The sequence below is a fragment of the Podarcis muralis genome, chromosome 8, assembly GCF_964188315.1.
Source record: "Podarcis muralis chromosome 8, rPodMur119.hap1.1, whole genome shotgun sequence".
Lineage (NCBI taxonomy): Eukaryota > Metazoa > Chordata > Lepidosauria > Squamata > Lacertidae > Podarcis > Podarcis muralis.
Window position 1 is genome coordinate 80,603,578 of NC_135662.1, and position 19,238 is coordinate 80,622,815.

General features: G+C 42.2%; 1 protein-coding gene across 6 annotated transcripts in view; it reads right to left on the reverse strand.

Annotated features, from left to right (window-relative positions):
- Positions 1–19,059, reverse strand: part of ELP2 (elongator acetyltransferase complex subunit 2) — a 53,833-nt gene extending 34,774 nt beyond the window's left edge. For 5 of the 6 annotated variants that reach the window (XM_028737978.2, XM_077933380.1, XM_077933379.1 and 2 more), the window contains exons 1-11: positions 18,899–19,058; positions 17,967–18,045; positions 15,714–15,784; positions 12,236–12,392; positions 10,634–10,711; positions 8,613–8,677; positions 7,089–7,155; positions 5,658–5,801; positions 3,299–3,394; positions 1,834–1,934; positions 812–943 (exon numbers count right to left, since the gene is read on the reverse strand). In XM_028737978.2, the coding sequence (XP_028593811.2) occupies positions 812–943; positions 1,834–1,934; positions 3,299–3,394; positions 5,658–5,801; positions 7,089–7,155; positions 8,613–8,677; positions 10,634–10,711; positions 12,236–12,392; positions 15,714–15,784; positions 17,967–18,045; positions 18,899–19,030 (1,122 nt within the window). In that variant the 5' untranslated portion in view covers positions 19,031–19,058. Of the gene's footprint in view, positions 1–811; positions 944–1,833; positions 1,935–3,298; positions 3,395–5,657; positions 5,802–7,088; positions 7,156–8,612; positions 8,678–10,633; positions 10,712–12,235; positions 12,393–15,713; positions 15,785–17,966; positions 18,046–18,898 lie in introns of all 6 variants that reach the window. The other variant, XM_077933382.1, reaches the window with a different exon arrangement.
- Positions 19,060–19,238: the final 179 nt, after the last annotated feature.

The following is a 19,238-nucleotide window of genomic DNA, read 5'->3' on the forward strand; positions in this document are numbered from 1 at the left end:
CCCCCTGCAATCCCTACATAGATCTGGCTGGCACAGGCCACAAAACCACAGCTCGCCCCTATACACGAAGCCAAGCCAGAGCACAACTAAATGTAGTACACCCATCTTCTCAGAAAAACTCTTCACAAAGTTCAAGAGGTCAAGACACAAAGGCTTTAGCAACTAATCCACACCTAATGACCCACCTAAGTGGTACTCAGGATATCACTCAAGAAATCACTCAAGATATCCCTCAAGCAATTAAGGAACAAAAGAAGAAAAGGCACACTAGCCTGGGAACTTCCTCTCTGCCCAGAACACTGGATGCTATACACCATACCTCCTCTACAGTATTTATAGGAACTCAAACACTGAGATCCTGCTCTGTTCCAGTAACAAGAAGCCGAAAGCACCAGCCTGAAGATGACGAGTGAGACCTCGTCGAAACGTCGCCTAGACACCCCAACTTTTACACGGGAAGATACCCGAGGACACCAAAACCTGCATTCCTGTACCCGTGAAAATCTACGAAAGCATATATATATATATATATATATATATATATATATATATGAATATGAATATATATATATGATGTTTACTACCCACAGAGCCCAAAAGGCACACCCCAGTGATCCCATCAGATTTAATCTTGTTTGCTACTAATTGTGGTAGGGAGAAAAAAGAAAATTAAGAAGATCAATGCTTTAGATTGAGGTGTTCAGAATAGATATCCAATCTAGTGTATCTTTTGAGCACAAAGCCATGGCTTGCTATACAACAACAGTCCGTGAACATTTTCCTCTCTAGCAACATAAATAAATTCTCTTGCCTTGTTTGCTGAAGTCTGTTTCCAAAGATGCAGCGCTCCGTGGAAAGCATGAGCAAGAATCATTGAGCCATCTGGGCTGAAGTGACAGTCAAAAAACCCCAGAGTATTTCCACCCACTTCTCCTACTCGGACCTTTTTTGAAAAATTGAACACAAAATACATGAGCCAGCCACCAGTCAATCTGCTCATTGATGGCTAAAGACTTAATCCTAAACAAAATAACAAAATTTCATCTACAGTTTAGAATTACACCCAAAAGAGAAGCTAAAAGAACGCAGTTACAGCAGCATTGATGTGCTATTGATCTTACAAAATTAAGAAGCCATTAGTTCAGGGTCTAGGCACACACCTGTTATATGTACAAACAACACAGAAAAATAGATTCAACCCCCCCCCCCCATATTTATCACCAATATATCCTAATTTTAAAAATGGTTTGATATGTTTATTTGCCAAGTTCACAGGCAGTCTGCAATAAAAATAAAACATTCCAAGGTGAAAGAATGCTTATTGGCTTAGCTGGCTTAAATTCTTTTTTTAGACAAATTCATAAAAATCAGTATTTATTATCCGTAACAGCTAAATTGAACCTCCATGTACTGGTGTAGGGTACTAGAAGCTGGGAACATCTGGTTGTGCCATCAGAGATGCCAAAGGTTTATTAAAAAGAAAAACACCAAGTTTCCAGCATAAGGCAAGTACTTAAGTTTTAGTTCAAATCCATGTGTAGGCAGACAGGATGGACGGGTTTCAAATGTGTGTGGCCTCTTTGCTGCAAGCACAGTCTCCTCCTTTCCCTCATATGCACACAAAAGTCTTTACTGCTTTTAAGAATCAGTTTTTGTGGTTGTAAATACAGCAAAATGTTGCTTGTTTACTCTTCCACTGAAGGAACAGCCTGCTACAATTACAATACTTTCCGCTTGGATATGACCTCATATTCCCTTTACTTAATTTCTAAAGCCGTGGGGGGGGGGGTGGGCAGGGAAAGCAAGAAAGGAAAACGTATAAAACATGCCTACCTGTTCCAACCACACCCCAGATTCATCATCTGGAGCCCAGAGGATCACAGTTTTGTCCATTGAAGCAGACAACAACCTCATTGGCTGTTCCATCCTGCCATCTACAGTGCAAGGAGAAAATTTACCTTAGTGGAAGATGCTAGCATGCTTTTTTGCGTCTCACATATTGTATTCGGGATAGCAAAGGTAAGATAATTCTACAAAGGCATGCTGCAGAACAAACTGTGTTGGGCTGAAGAGGAGAGAAATGTGTAGTTGCAATTTACAGTATTCTAAGTAGGGACGCGGGTGGCGCTGTGGGTAAAAGCCTCAGCGCCTAGGGCTTGCCGATCGAAAGGTCGGTGGTTCGAATCCCCGCGGCGGGGTGCGCTCCCGTTGTTCGGTCCCAGCGCCTGCCAACCTAGCAGTTCGAAAGCACCCCCGGGTGCAAGTAGATAAATAGGGACCGCTTACTAGCGGGAAGGTAAACGGCGTTTCCGTGTGCGGCTCTGGCTCGCCAGAGCAGCGATGTCACGCTGGCCACGTGACCCGGAAGTATCTCCGGACAGCGCTGGCCCCCGGCCTCTTGAGTGAGATGGGCGCACAACCCTAGAGTCTGTCAAGACTGGCCCGTATGGGCAGGGGTACCTTTACCTTTAAGAAGGGTGCAGAGACAAAAGTATTGTACATTGGATACTAGGTGCCGTAGTAATTGTCTACCGCACCTGCTTTAAAAGGGAATGTCTGCAGATGGTTCTGGGTCCATACATTTCAAATTGCACAAATTCAGTTCCAATCACAAGAGAAAACATTACACCCAGAAGTGCCAAGTGTAGTCACTATTTGGAAATGGAGCACTTTGTGAATCATTGGTCGTTAACTGGCGACTCGTGACACATTAAGTGGTAAATCATAGGTTGAGATGAACCTTAAGGCAGGCTGCACTGGCAAAGCAATGGCGATTTCCCAAAAGAATCAGCATTTGTGATTCTAAATGTCACTGAATGTTGCCATTTTCAATAGAAGAAAAGGGAAAGAGAGAAAGACAAATAGAAGAAAAGGGAAAGAGAGAAAGACAAATGCATACTTTAAAAGGCAAAGAAAAAAAGGAGCCCCCTTGTCGGTGTTAGTGGCTCCTTGGTCTGAAAAGGCTGGTGGTCACTGTAACTATTGCAATGATTCAGCAACTGGCAGTGTTAGGGCTGGAGCAACCCTAAGGACAGACAGTACAGAATAACCAAAATCCATACCCACACAGAATCAGGACTATAGGAAAAAGTTAATGAGCTACAGGCAGAATCAATAGCATTTCCTGCAATTCCCAGCCTCTGCTCCACATCACTAGCTGCCACACTGGGATGGGAAAATGCACAACACACAGGTAAGGTATGGGAGAAGTCATTATGGGTGTTCCATTACCCATAGCAATCCAATGTTCTTCGCCTTGTCTAGCTGTCCCCCAATTTGCGGCTCACATACTTCTTACCTTTGGGAAAGGAAGGCTGCCAATGAACAGCATATACCCAGTTTTCATGTCCAGCTAACACAGAGTCCAGCGTAACAGCAAAAGATGCATCTGAACCTACCACAGAGCAAAAAAGATATTAAAAATCTTCAAAGCTTATATCTATAAAAGAACCAAGGACATCATAAAAGAACCAGCTAACATCCCCATAAGGTAAATTCACAAAGTAACTCCACTACATTCCCTGAAATCAGTTAGATGCAAATAACAAAACCTGGACCAAATACCCCCACATTTCCGTTCCTGTCATTGATGTGAGTCTTGCATACTGCAGGGGAGGTTCTTCTCAAACCTTATCTTATTTGTCTCTTTTAGCTGCTTTCCAATGGTTTCAGCTGTTTCAAACAGAATGTTACTTTGTGTGCATTGTGTGTGTCATCTGCACACCACCCTGAGATCTCACGGGAGGAAGGATGGTTTAGAAGTATAGCAAACAAACTACAGTTTTGCATGGAAAAGCAAGGACAGTATGGAGTTATGCTATAGAGACGCGGGTGGTGCTGTGGGTTAAACCACAGAGCCTAGGGCTTGCCGATCAGAAGGTTGGTGGTTCAAATCCCTGCGACGGGGTGAGCTCCCGTTGCTCGGTCCCTGCTCCTGCCAACCTAGCAGTTCGAAAGCACATCAAAAGTGCAAGTAGATAAATAGGTACCGCTCCGGCGGGAAGGTAAACGGCATTTCCGTGCGCTGCTCTGGTTCCCCAGAAGCGGCTTAGTCATGCTGGCCACATGACCTGGAAGCTCCCTTGGCCAATAAAGCAAGATGAGCACCTCAACCTCAGAGTCGTCTGCAACTGGACCTAATGGTCAGGGGTTCCTTTACCTTTACCTTTATAAAGTTATGCTATCAAACTGTCAAGAAGCACCCAGCCATGGTGTGGATAGTTGGCACAACAAATTGATGCCACAACAAAATGTGAAAGCCTAAGTAAGACCTCACATGTCACTGAGCACCTTCAGAAGTTTGTTTGGGAAAGGCAGATAGGGTGGTACAGCATCACATCTGCAAATCCTGGGTTCTGAATGCAGGTACGCCTCTCAAACATACACAAAATGTAGCACCCTATTGATATTGGAGATATGTGCAAACAAACTCATTTCCATTCACAAATATGTCTCACTAGACTGAGCTGATTCAATATATTTCTCTGTACAATTTCTGTACTCTGCTGCTGACTTGGCCATGCAGTAGGAAAGGTTAAATCCCTGCCCAGGAATAGGAATGGATGATGTAACAGGAGTGGGCTGAAGTTTATGAGGTTAGCTGAAACAAAGCACACAGAAATGCCACATCTCTCTTGGCCCTTTTGCTAGTATAGTCATGCAGCATGAGTTCAGTGAATTATTCTCAGGAAAGGAGAATCTGAAACTCAAGAATGGCAAACCAGGACTTATGTCCACATGTGGTGGAGGTGTAAATATGTAAAAGAAATTTGGCAAGGGGTGTTTAAGGAGATAACAGAAATCCCTGGGTTAAAGCTGACCAAAAGAGGTAGCATTATTATCAATTTACGAGGGGGTGGAAGGTTCGCAGGCTATGAAGGACTTGCTCACAGATTTATTGACAGCTGCACGACTTATTATAGCTAGGAAGTAGATGTATACAGAGTTTATTTAAAAGAACATTGCACAAATATAAATCTGTTGGCAGGTCTGGATTGACTTTCTGCATGTAATAGAATAATCTTACAAAACTAATGCAACTGAAACAACCTAGAGGAGACAAAGTTTAGTGCGCAGATAAAAAATGTAATCTGGGAACCAAAATGGGGAGACCGGAGGTCATGTTGAATCCAACTAAAATTGTTACATACAACAAGCACCAACTATGGAATGAATATGTGTTTATTTTTCTTTTTGTTTTCTGTTGAATACTTATGTTACACAGTTTTTAAAACCAATAAAGTATGTATTTTTTAAAAAGGAAGAGGAAGGAGCAAGATGAATATAAAGAGATGTGGGATATAGCTATTAATGATAAATTAACATGTGCTATTAAGGTAAGACGGGGAATATGCAGGAGAAATGATTTTGAGGAGATATGGAAGGTATTTGTAGAATTTGCACTGTTAAAATGGAAAGGGGTCAAACTATCGCAAGAGGTGTTGAAATTTTGGGAGATTGGATATTGACAATGGAATGGTCTTGTGGGTGGGGTGCACATTTTTATTCTTATTTATTCTTATTTTGTCAAAATAAAACATAAAATAAAAATAAAAAGAATGGCAAACCTCAGGTTCTACACTTTCATTTAACCCTACTGACAACAATTGCATACTGCCTCAGAAAAAGCAACAGCTATTCATAAAGTAGAGACTCACCATTGTCATTTTTCACGGTGAAAATGTTCTCCTTCAGCCTTATGGTTTCCTCATCTTGGGCTTCCACAAGCAATGAAGTTGCATGCATCTTCCAGATCCTTATCAGACAATCCTGGGAACAGCTTGCCAAGAAGAGATCTCCGTCTTTTGCAAAATTAAATGAAAAGCAGGAAGATTTTAAAGATGGGAAGGTCATTGCCCAGGGAAATCAGTATTGCCATGAGCAGGTTGCTAACGAATACCAAAATAAATACTTTGCTGTAGCGCATGTCAGCACCATTCAGTGTGGAGAAGGATGAACATCACACTGTGATATTAGCTACAATACTGAAGAAATGCCTCACATAATCTAAGGAAAGCTCTGTAGGTTGGAATACATACCTGAATCTAGGATGGAATAGTTTGGCAAAATCATCTGTTTGTGGAAAGATAGTGCTACGTGGTTTCTCGGGGCGGGGGGGAAAGATTCAGTATCTTCTAAGATTCTCTATTTCTAACATGTGCTACACAGAGCAAAGCTGTAAGTTATGGGCAAGGTTACATATATGCTGAGATTCCACGGAGGAGCAGAAAAACCGAAGAATGTAGAAGTGGGCATAGAATCCAGTTTCTCTAGAACAGAGGTCAGCAAACTTTTCCACTGGCGGGCCGGATCGGCCGAGCATGGGAGCATGCGTACAAGCCCGCCGCTCTTTCCCCGCTGGCTTTCGGAGCCCTGGCGGGGGGGTGGGGGGGAGGCGTCTGTGGCTTCCGATTGGCTGCAGGAATTTCCTGCAGCCAATAGGAAGCCGTGGCTGCGTCCCAGAAGTCAGTGCTTACGCGGAGCAACCAGCGCAGAACGCCGGTTTAGCTCCTTGCGGGGACTGACCGAGCGGGCGATTTAATGACCCCCTTAGGCCGTATCCAGCCCACGGGCCGTAATTTGCTGACCCCTGCCCTAGAACCTCAGTTATCATTTTTAAGATGCAAGTGTTGAGGCCTTGATCCTTCTAGGCCAAGCACCTGCATTGGAAGACACACTTGTCCCTCTTTAATGCATTATACAAAGGCTGAACTCTAGGAAGCCGGCTACTCCAGACTGAAAGAACCATTCTCTTACTTCATTATCCAAAATGGAACACTTGCCTATTACATTATATAGTCGAATCCTCTGAAATTATCTTTCCCTATTAGCAAGGTCGCCTTCAAAATGTGGAGAAGAAAATTCATGCCAGCGGAATTATAAAAATAAACATCTAACTATAGTGTTAAAAATTACAGCACTCTCATTATCAAGTTCTGCCATCCTACTGTCTTGCTGGGTCTCAAATACTATGCTTGCATATATGAAAGGGAGATTAAAACCATCTCAGATGCTTGGCTTTTCCCAGTAATCTTGCTCTATATGGCGCATTAGATTATTAAAAATGCCTTGCTGCATGCCCTACCTACCGCAAACTGCCCATTCAATCCCTCTTATCCAGTCTTCATGGCCATGGAGCAGCAAAGTCTTCTGAAACTGAAACAAACCAGTATCGTTATGTAGCAAAAATATCTGAATTTTAATGCTCTGCATTACAGCCTGAGGGTTCTCCTGGATTCAGCTTTGTTGCCATGAGCTCAAACAGCACAGGGTGCCTTTTGGCAGCCTCAGCTGGTTCACCGGCGAGGTCAGAGTCAGCCATGCCCTGGTAACCTCTCTCGAATGGATTACTGTAATGCATTATACATCGGGCTTAATTTGAAGATTATTCAGAAGCTTCAGCTGGTACAGAATGTAGCGGCCCAGATTCTGACAGGCAGAGCTTATTTGAGATAGCTCCAATGGCAGCCTCTCCAATCCAAATTTGATTCAATGTGATATGGAGACCTGAAGGAGTACCTTCTCAGATAGTTAGCTGAGGGTTTTCTCTCTGTTCCCTCTTCATTTAAGATGAAGCAGGAGACAAACAAAATGAGGACCATTTTGAGCTTGTAGGATGCCATTCCCCAGCAAGGTTGCGTTCTTTCAGGTGCCAGGCAAACCCGCAGGCTTTTAAAGCTTGCTGTCTTATACTCATTTACCTGGAAGTAAACTTTATTGAGAAGGGATGCGGGTGGCGCTGTGGTCTAAACCACTGAGCCTAGGACTTGCCAATCAGAAGGTCGGCAGTTCAAATCCCCATGATGGGGAGCTCCCATTGCTCGGTCCCAGCTCCTCCCCACCTAGCAGTTTGAAAGCACGTCAAAGTGCAAGTAGATAAATAGGTACCGCTCCGGCGGGAAGGTAAACGGCGTTTCCGTGCACTGCTCTGGTTCACCAGAAGCAGCTTAGTCATGCTGGCCACATGACCCGGAAGCCATCTGTAGACAAACGCTGGCTCCCTCGGCCTATAGAGCGAGATGAGCACCCCAACCCCAGAGTAGTTTGCGACTGGACCCAACAGTCAGGGGTACCTTTACCTTTAAACTTTATTGAACAAATTGGGACTTACTTCTGAGTAAATGTGTATAGGGTTGCACTGTTTGGCATTTATAAGTATTTTTGAAGGCATTTTAATATTTTAAATTCTGTAAACCACACTGAAGCCAAATTAAATGAAGGGTGGTATATAACTAATTGGAATAAATAGGCACATCGGTCACCATGAGTTGGCAGGCATGCTGAACAATTCCACACACACAACCTGTCTATGATGAATGCTAGCACAGATGTCAATTAACATCAAATGTGAACTGGAAGTAACACAACTAAACCCAAAACACATTATTTGTCTAAGCTCAAAATCCTCCGAATAGAATGGGATATAAACAAATTAAAAGTCATTTTGAAAATTCAATATAAAGACACACCACAGCAATATTTGTAAACACTTCTCCCACGTATTCAACTTCATTTTTCCTGCCTTCATTTTCTCCCCACAAAATCACAGTCACAACAAAACACCCAAAAAAATTCATACTATTCATGGGATAGGAGACAGAAGTAATAGTTACCTGTCCATCCTGCTGCACATATAAATGAATTTTGCAGTCATCCCCACCGCAAGCCAGTACCGGTACTGAAATGGCAAAGCAGTCAGTCGAAATCTGCTGTTTCATTATTATTATTTTAAACAGAAAAATAAAATGGACACAAGGGAGTACACCACATTTACTAAAGGAAGAAGAGAGTGAGAAAGAGGGAAGGAGGGAGAGAAGGAGCCTAAGGCTGCAATCCTATGCCAAAGCACCAGGAAGCCAGCGCACCTTGAATGCTCTGGGACTTACCATATTTTTTGCTCTATAAGACTCACTTTTTCCCTCCTAAAAAGTAAGGGGAAATGTGTGTGCGTCTTATGGAGCGAATGCAGGCTGCGCAGCTATCCCAGAAGCCAGAACAGCAAGAGGGATTCTTGCTTTCACTGTGCAGCGATCCTTCTTGCTTTTCTGGCTCCTGAGATTCAGAATATTTTTTTTCTTGTTTTCCTCCTCCAAAAACTAGGTGCGTCTTGTGGTCTGGTGAGTCTTATAGAGCGAAAAATACGGTACTTCTAAGGGTGTGTTACACAGTTCCAGGACTATTAAAAAACCTCATAATCTGTAGAATATCCAGTGCTGCAGTAGTTATAATTTCACAAATCTCAAAAAGAAGGAATTATGCTGCTCTCCACTCTGCTAAAAGTCAAATTACAAAATTTTCTGCCTTCCTATATTATGCTCCTGCCCTAATGTATCTATTTACCCTAGGGCAGAGGATGGCTTTCTGGATCTCCATAAACAGCACCATGAAACACATGCTGAGCCTTGTCTATGCATCATTCTGGTGTTTTGGAAATCCAACTCCTATGAACAGAATCACTGTTTTATATGCATGCAACCCACATAATCCCAGTACTAAAAGGTACTTTAATACAACAGGTGAATGGCAACTCCTAATTGATCCTGACACAATACCAATAACTTCCGAACATATTCACTTCCACTTCAGCAATTGCCTGCTCATCTGCAAAGAGTTAATAGGTATTTTCTCAAAAAGGATAATGTATAGATATTGACTTAAAAATACAATAGAACTTAGAAGCAGACATTCGCTACTAAAGACTGGGGTCAAAGGGAACTTTAAAGCGCATCATTCTGACAAGTCTGATAATCCCAAAAGTCAGTATTGATTTTGGCATCAGGCATGGTGGATACAATCACAAGCATCCAGCTGAGCTGAATTTATTTGAATGGGCTGTCTCCCAGACCCTGCACCACAATCCATTTGCAGCAAACATGGGGATACTTGGTTGCAACCATAAAGGAGGTACAATTTTCCAATAAAACACACAACATCTGGAGCAGATATCCCTCCTCTCAGTTCCATCCTTCCACCCATCAGTGACAAGGTAAGGAAGGGGTGTGCACAAACCTAAAACACCTGCATCACTGAGATGCCATCATTTAAAGACACACCAAGCAATAAATTGTTTTGTTACCATACCACCATTAATGTGCATGGTGCTTTAGCAGAGTAATAACCAAAAAGGCAGGGGCCTGTCCCAAGGCACTTGCAACCTAACATTCAACACATGGGAGACAACAGAGAGAAAGGAGGAAGGTGAAGACCAACGGAGGGAGAATATTCAGCGTTTAGGGATAGAATCACAGCTCAGATGACCGACTATGCAATTTTTGCTTGCATTTATTCTCAAAACATTGAATAGAAAGCTGAAAGTGGAAAAGTACCATTCACTATCTACTTTGATACATTTACCAATAAATGTGGTGCACACAAGAAAAAAAACATTTCCTCTAAACATATTGAGCAACATGGCAAAGAAAGCAGGACTGAAATCAAATTAGTGTCAAGTCACACTGGTGTGGGTGGGTGTGAAAATGGGAACTCACAGGAGCAGATATTAGGAGCCCAAAAACAAAATGTTTGAGTCAGTCTTTGAAATTTGCTGCCATCCATCAACTACATTGACTAAAATGCTTAAGACACCAGTTAAGCATCCCTTTAAATGATTAAACAGTTTCACAGAGACACTTACTGTTGCTGTCTGGCAAGAAGGACAAAGAAACATCCATAACAAATCCATTTCCAAATAGCAGTGTCTGAAGACATTTAACTGAGAGGGAGAGAGAGAGAGAGAATAGTTTTGCACACCAGCAGTCAACATGACAGACAGCCAATGTAGAACCAAAGAGATAAGCTACTAATTACAGCTACAAAGAATTAAAACTCACCCAAGATTAACCTAAAGGATTATACATCATAAAGAAATGCAACAGAGAAACTGACTCAGGTGTAGAAAAACTGATAAGGAGAGGTTACAGTAGATCAGAATGAAAGAACTCACACTGACCTTGGCACATTGAGAGGTGGTTCCTCATCTCAGTGGGACAAAATTCCTCTACTTCCCTTATTATAGGAAACAATTTTAAGGGCTCGTGCATTGTGGCATGTAGCAAGGCAAGTGACGTAAAGGTTCGGCATAACACAACATAGCTATCGACTTTGCCCTTTCTTTGTCAAGATGTATAGTTTGTGGGAATCCCTTGCAGATGACTACAGTGCCTGGAGACAGACAGTCAGGTCATGGACCCACAGCAGTGACTAGAGGAGGAATGACTGCTAGAAGGAGCATAGAGGGAAGAAATGCCATGGTGCATCTGCAGCAGCACAACCGGACACCTTCATCTGCCCCAGCTGCAACAAAACATGTCTCTCCCATATCTGTCTTTACAGCGACAGCAGGCACTGTAACTTTCCAATCGTTTGACTTCGCTCCCAAAGGCACACTCTTCCATTGTTACCCAACACAGATGAATGTCGATAACATCAGATATCGAAAGTACTTGAGGTCTGAGCCTTATTCAGGTTTTCAGTATTGAGTGTCCTGAATGCTTGAAGAGGCTCTTAGAATATACAAGCTAGCCTCTCTCCTAGATGCTGAGGCACATACCAGCCATGACTCCTAACTTGACATGCCTAAAGTGGGGCATTCATGTATGGAGGTACACAAATAGGGCTCCAGGAGGGATCTGGAGTTTTTTTTTTTTGTTCAGGCCATGGGTCCAGGATTCCATTTCAATATCAGCTACCCAGATGCCTTGGAAGCTCACAGGTACAGCACAAAAGTAATTGCCATCCCCTATGGCTTATCCTCAATCTCTAGCACTTAAAGGTATATCGTTTCTATTAGCTATTATGGCTAATAATCATTAACAGACCTATTCCCCCAGGAATTTGCACATTAATTTGTCCTCCAAGTTGATGAAAGTATGACCATGATTTGTGTTTGTTCAGCAAGCCAAATTATAATTGAGAACTTCTGTTCTAACATATCCTGAATACTTTCCTAACTTTGACTAGCCACTGGACTGCCACCTTTCTGCTATTTTAAGTGTTTTTATATCACTCTTCAGTTACATTCCCAGCTAGCTTTACAAAAGAAAATAGACACACCAAAAACTGTTTTTTAAAAATGTATTTTTGCTAGCTAGCCAACTGGTGGCTATTCGAAACCAGTGTATTCCAACTGGAAGAAATCCAGATTCTCCTAAAGATATGGATACATATCACTAAACTCTGCTACATGAATGTGACTTCTTGAAAGAATCTGTTTACAAAGCACAACAGAGAAAGTTACCTTCTGTTCCTTGTTTGGACCAGATTCTCACAGTAGAGTCAGAAGCTGCAGAAGCTAATAGTATATTTAACTCTCCTGTAGACTCATTCCTCATGTATACAGCATCCAAAGAGCAAACTGCTTCAGAGTGGCCTTCAAGACGAGTGCAGTTCACAAGCTAAACAGAACATTATAAGATTACACAAAGGAAGGACAAGAACCTTGAAGTCCAAATCAAGCTGCCATGCAAAGTGTGCAGTTTTCAGAACTGTCCAACTACGGAAGTGCTAAAAACTGTAATGGAAGTGAAATACAAAAGCTTTAGTTGAGAACATTGGTAAGCAAATTACATTGCTCTCGTTTTTGTCCAGGGCATTAGAAAATATGCACTTTATACAACATTCTATTTGTAATCTATGCTGTTCTGTGTTCTGATAAAAATTAGAACTCTGTTAAGTTCACAAAAAGCAACATCACTGGGTTTTTCCATCCATTTTCTAAATCTACTTTAAATGGCTTGGTATATGACAAAAATAGTAATAATTAAGGTTTAAACTAAATTGAACACAACGGAAAAGCATTCAGGCAGAATAGAAAACAACTGAAGGGTAATATTGATTAAAATAATTTTATTCCAAATGCTATCAGAAGGGTCATTTAATTTCACCTCCTGTATAGCACAGGGCAAATCCAATTTGTTTTCTGTGGAGTCTTCCAGGTTCCATTTAGTTTAAGCATTTCTTTTTATAAGAGAGTCTAATCTCAAGTTTAAAAACTATTAGTACTTGACTATACCAGTTCACTTAGCCTTCTGTTTCACTAGCTAATAACACTTTTACAGTTAAGTACATGAAGTGCTTTGCAAATCATTGGGATTGTGGACATACCAGCCGTTTTTCCTGGAATATATCCTCAAAACAGCAGGCACAGCTTATACCTCATCCTAATAGTATTTCTGATTCTGGTCTACTTCTAGGTGCTATTCCAGGCAAGGTGGTACCTCATTAATGTGGTATTTACGTCCACTGCCAGCACATTGCCTCCTTCAGTCTGTAGATCGGCTCAAGATAGTGGAAAGAGAAAGACTTCAGGGTGCCATTTCATATTCAAGCTACTGTCACGAGAACATTCATGGTTGTGGAAGAGATTTGACCTCACTGCCTTCAGATCTCCAAGGAAGCATCCCAGCAATTTGTTTGCTCACAAAGAATTCCTGCATTTCAGCAAAGGAATTTACCTTGCCAGGTGGATCAAAAGTTGTCTACTACAAAGAAATAAGACTCATGTGGATACAGCCTTGATTATTCCTCACCCCTCACTGTTACAGAGAACCAAGACTGAACGTCACTTGCATCAGACAGGTGATCCATGGTGATATATGGCTGGATAGAAACTCTCTCAAGCCCTCTAGTAGTATCACTGGTTTCTTATTCTATGTTGTCATGAAAAGCTATTTTTTCTTTCTTTCTTTATATAGGTAAATTACAGTGACAAAGGAAATCTCATTCACAATGAAGCAACATTGTAATACTGTATGTCTTCTTTGCCATATCAGGTACTAGGTTCGAGAGAAGAAGGAATTATCTCATCATAAAGAAAAAGAACACCACAGGTATTGCAAATTTGTGTTGGGCTGAAACATAGCATTGGTATATCATGATAGAAATCAGGAGTGGGGAACCTTTGGATCTTCAGATGTTGTTGAACTACAACTCCTATCATCCCTGGCCACTGGCTATACTTACTAGGGCTGATGGGAGTTATAGTCCAGCAACATCTGATATAAATTCTCAGCCTTAAGTATTTCTGGGTGGCACTAATTGTCCAGTCTGTGGCAGGTGCAAAACTTGAAAAGACAGGGCAAATTGGATTGGTGAATTTGCGAAGTGTGTGTAATTAAATATGATACAGTAAACAGGACGGGAGCAAATCTTTTCTTACAAGATGATGTAAGACCTCAGCCTTGGCAGAAGTGGGCAGAGGATGAGGAAAGAAACACCAGCTGCAGCTCACTGCCTGACTTCCAATCCAGAAATCACTATTTAAAGAGCACTGCTGCTGCAGCCCTTTTGCTCGAAGATGCTCACTGGTGTTTTTCCTCAGTCAGTCAGGAGCACAGAGATGAGTGAGCCCAGCAAATCTTCGTCCGTAATCCTCCCTAGTAGCCCTATCAGCCTTAAAGCCTTTGTTTGGACAAGAGGGCAAGCCAGACTCCAGCTTGTTTTGCCTGTAGTGTGGCAGAAGCAGAGGAAGAGCACTGCAGAAACTTTTTAAGCAGCATGTGTGGCTCGTTTATGTCAAGCCATAATTTATTTTAAACTATGGTTTAATTGGCTTGTGAACCAGGCCCCTGAGTTAAACAGAGCTGTGGCATTAAGGCCGAGTACTAGGCATGTACGTGAGACGCGGGTGGCGCTGTAGGTTAAACCTCAGCGCCTAGGACTTGCCAATCGCATGGTCGGCGGTTCGAATCCCCGCGGCGGGGTGCGCTCCCGTTGCTCGGTCCCAGCGCCTACCAACCTAGCAGTTCGAAAGCACCCCCGGGTGCAAGTAGATAAATAGGGACCACTTACTAGCAGGAAGGTAAACGGTGTTCCGTGTGCTGCGCTGGCTCACCAGATGCAGCTTGTCACGCTGGCCACATGACCCAGAAGTGTCTGCGGACAGTGCTGGCTCCCGGCCTATAGAGTGAGATGAGCGCACAACCCTAGAGTCTGGCAAGACTGGCCCATACGGGCAGGGGTACCTTTACCTTACTAGGCATGTATCATGCCTAAATAACCACAATTTCTTCTCTGCTAGGGCAGTGTATTTCTGAGTTTCCTTGTTAAGCACAAAATGTGCCACTGACTCCAAAATTCAGCTTCCTCGGAATCTCTGGTATCATTTTAGTAAACATATGTTCGCAGGACTTAATTTAGCAAATATAAGCATTTAAGTGTGTACTGTAGACAATGGATGACAAAACCTAAGAATCCAGAGAGATAACTAAATACGATTTTCAGTGGGATGGGCTTCCAGAATTGATATACCTTCCAGTCTTCCAAAAGACAGCATGCATGGAAAATGTAACATAATACAAGCACATTTGTTCAATTATGCATAATGTAAACAGGCCACAGAATTCTGGTTTGTTTACAGTGCAATCCAAAGCAAGTTTCTTTGGAAGCAAGTCCCACTGTCCTCAGTGGCACTTACTGCTTAGGAAGTGCATATAGTATTGAAGTCTTAGTATAGATTTCCCCCCATTACATCAAGTACTACACAAGACGTACAATGGCAGATCCTTGAACAGATCTCTTTTGCTTTCATTGTGATGCTCTTAAATTTTGAATCCAAATTACTAGCAATGAATTTGTTGCAGTATAGAATTGCTTAGTACAATAGTTAGAGTGGAAAGAATGGAAAGATTCAGAAGTCGTTCTAGGTTTTATTTTTTAAGGGGGGGAATCATGCTTACAATTGTTTTATTCTCACATATCACAATTGCTCTACATACCTTCTCATTTTGTGTTTCCCAAAGAATAAGTAGTTTGTCAGACCCTCCAGAAATTAATTCTGTTTCATAAGCTGTGAAGGGGGAGGAGGGGAGAGGGAGAGAAAGGTTGAACAATGGAAAAGTTGAATAATTCTGATTCAAGATGACTTTTGGTTTTTTTCAGTGGCAATTCTTCCCAAAGGTCAAAATCTGCAAATAGATTACTTTTTTAAAAAGCACACACACACACACACACACACACACACTGAAGTCTGTAATAATAGTTTCAATTTCTTCCTAGGTCCCATCTTTCCAACAGAGGAGAAAGTAGGGACACTTGCAACTCCACAAACAGACTCTCCTGTACCTTACTAGGAATTCACCTGAATTTGTGGTTATCATCAAGCGCCAGGTCTCATGTAATTGTAAATTCTCAGTTCCCTACATTTACATTACACACAACTTTTCATTTTCACAGTGATCCTCAAGTTTTTAAGACTATAATCTTTAAAGAACCTCTTTCATTTCAGGAGTGTTTAGCTCTACTATTTAGCACTCTTTTAAGCTACATTTTTGTTTTGCAAATGGCAATCTGTACAACGGAACTAGAACTGTAACATGGTAAAGAGGCCTCACTTTAGACACCATCATACATTATACTTTGTCCCTTTCCTCCTCAACTTGAAAACTGGGTGCACAGGTTAAGCTGATGTTTTAACTTGAAATAAAGAATTGTGTCCTGAACATGTTTCAAATTCTCTTGGGATATCTCTATGCTCAAGAGACAATCCCCCCCCCCCCAACTAAAGTACTCACTTTGTTTGGTCACCTAGGACTACACGGTCTTAAGTTATTAAAAATAACATAAAACATAACATAACATAACACATAACATAAAACATAACATAACATAACACACAACACACCACTGGCCATGCTAGCCAACAGCTGGACTCCTTGCCCTTTACTGTACTGTATCTTGAAAAAAGTACAGGGAGGAATAAATTTCAAATGTAGAACATGCCCACCAGAGGGCACTGCAACAGCAGCAGTCATAACCCAGGTAACCTAACTAACAGTGCAAAAAATGCACATCTATGGCCTGGATTCAAAGAAATATGTAACTATTTGTATCTAATAAAGTATTGGACTTGCACTTCTCACACATCCTCCATGACATAAAACAAGTCACATTTGAAATGGAGTTTCAAAAACTATGGTTCATAAGGCACAGTTGTCCACTGTTCAAAGGAGGAGCAGGAAGAGTCAAATGTCCCACCTGGTGGGTCCAAGCCTGGTGGGCCAAGCATGCTGATGCTCTTTGCACCCTGACTTGTGTAACCAAGCCGGCAGGGCACAACAGCTTTTCCTTTTATCCCCTTCATGCTTCCCATTGCCATGTATTATTGCACAAATAAATTAACTGCATCCCCAAACATATTAATTACAACAATAACAATATAAAACATTTGATAGCCACGTAAAAGTTGTGCATGTGTATATATATATGGTGTGTGGAAAAGAGAGGCAACTGCTGGCCCAGAAGTCCTGGGGAACTTCCCATGTAGCCTGACCATAGCCCCTGACCACTATTAAATGGACATCCTTTCCCTTTTATAATGTACCTCAGCAACTTTCTAACAACCAACTCTTCTGTGTCTTGGAAAGTACAGGTGAGGTGCACAAAGTCTCTGTTGCTGTTCACACTGGGCTGGTTCGGACGCAATGCCAAACCATGGTTCGGTGCTATGTGAAGAAAGACCCTTGAGCTTCCATGCTCCCCACTTCTCTCTTTAGCACACAGCAATTCTCTGCCTTCCTTTCTTAAGCCCAAACCTGCCAACTATGGTTTTAACCACTGTGGTTTCTGAACATGGTTTTCATGGAAAGCACAAACCCTAGTTTGTCACTTCAGGCAAAATGACCCAACTACTGGTTGCCTCAAATTGGAAAGGGAGTAAGAGAACTGTGGGCAAGTAGGAATACACAAATCCAAAGGTCTCTAAAGGCTGATTTACACAGCATTAGTTTGTCATTGTGAGGTTTCTCAGTTTAAGTGCAATACTGCCCACTCTAGAATTATAGTATCTACTGATTGCATTTCAAACCTGTTTCCAACTCCAACAACCCTATCCTATACATCTAAAACGGACTGTAAGTTTTGAGGTAAAAATATATTATCAGTACTCTGTACCGATCCAGGTGCATATCAATGGCACTTAAAAAAAACAAAACACTCAGTAGAAATAGGCCTCTTACTCCAATTATACTTACATCCATCTTTTCTGCGAATCCATTGAACACAATTAACTCTTCCAGTGTGTCCATTCAGTGTACCAACTACTTTTCTTCTCTGGGGAAAAAAAAACGCAACCAAAATTATCTTAAGTCATGGAAGCTTGTGGTGGAGTTGAGCAGAATTCTGATAAGAAAAGGTTATTTATCCAGAGATGCTCTCAAAGAGACTATTGCCAACATTCTTTCAGTAACAGCATTAAAAGGGCAAAATATTTCACAAATATGTTAGAAAAATGTAACCATTCACTAACTGTAGTCAGAATGCACCCCAACTGGGCTGACACTAGCAAAGCAGAGAAACCACTGGCAATATTTACCAGCGGAAACCCATTATTTGTTAAATAGTTACACCTTTCTATTACAGGGTGGGGTTGATGACTCACACCTGAATCTGAATCCAGGTGAAGCGAATATTTTGGTAATATGGAGCCCTCAGGGAGGACAAAATTTGGAGTCCCCACACCTTAATTAGTTCTTATTTTCAGAATAATTCATTTTGGTAAAGTGGCTTTTTATGGAACTTCTCGGCGGGTTGAATAAATATAAATTTATCATCATTATCATTATTTAGCACCCGTTTTCGGCTGAGCGCCCCTGAGCGAGGACAACATTTGCCCCCCGCCCCGCCCTCAGTATTTATTTCCACAACAATTCCGTTTGGCACAGCTACTTTTTATGGATTTTCTCAGTAGCTTTATTATATAGGCTTTATTTTAATTTTATTTTTTTGCGCCTCCAGGGTTTCAAACTTGGGCTGCCTCAGCTGCTGTCGGACTACAACTCCCGCCATCCCTGACCGCCGGCCCTAAAAGCTAAGCATGATGGGAGTTGTAGTCCAACTGGGCCTCCCGCGTTCGAAAACCACCACCCTAGCCGAGCAAGAGCGAGGGGAAAGCCCACCGCCTCACCTGCGGGTCGTAGAGGACGACCGAGCGGCACGAGCCGAAAGCCACCAGGCCGCCTCTCCCCCAGGAAACCACTCCGGGACCGGCTCGGTTGGCGCAGCAGGCGACATGGCACACTTCGAAGGGCGCCGCCATCTTGTCGCAACCCCTCGCCTTCGCTACGGTAGGTTTTTTGCCTCAAACCGGCCGCCGTAGGAAAGAAGGAAGGCGGGGGAGGCAGCGTGGGGATGCAGAATTAGTACCAGCTGATGTTGCTGGTTTAAAAAAAATGTGCATATATTAGATTAGAATAATAAAACAAAACAAAACAAAAAGCTGGGTAGGGTCCCTAGAAGCTTCCTTT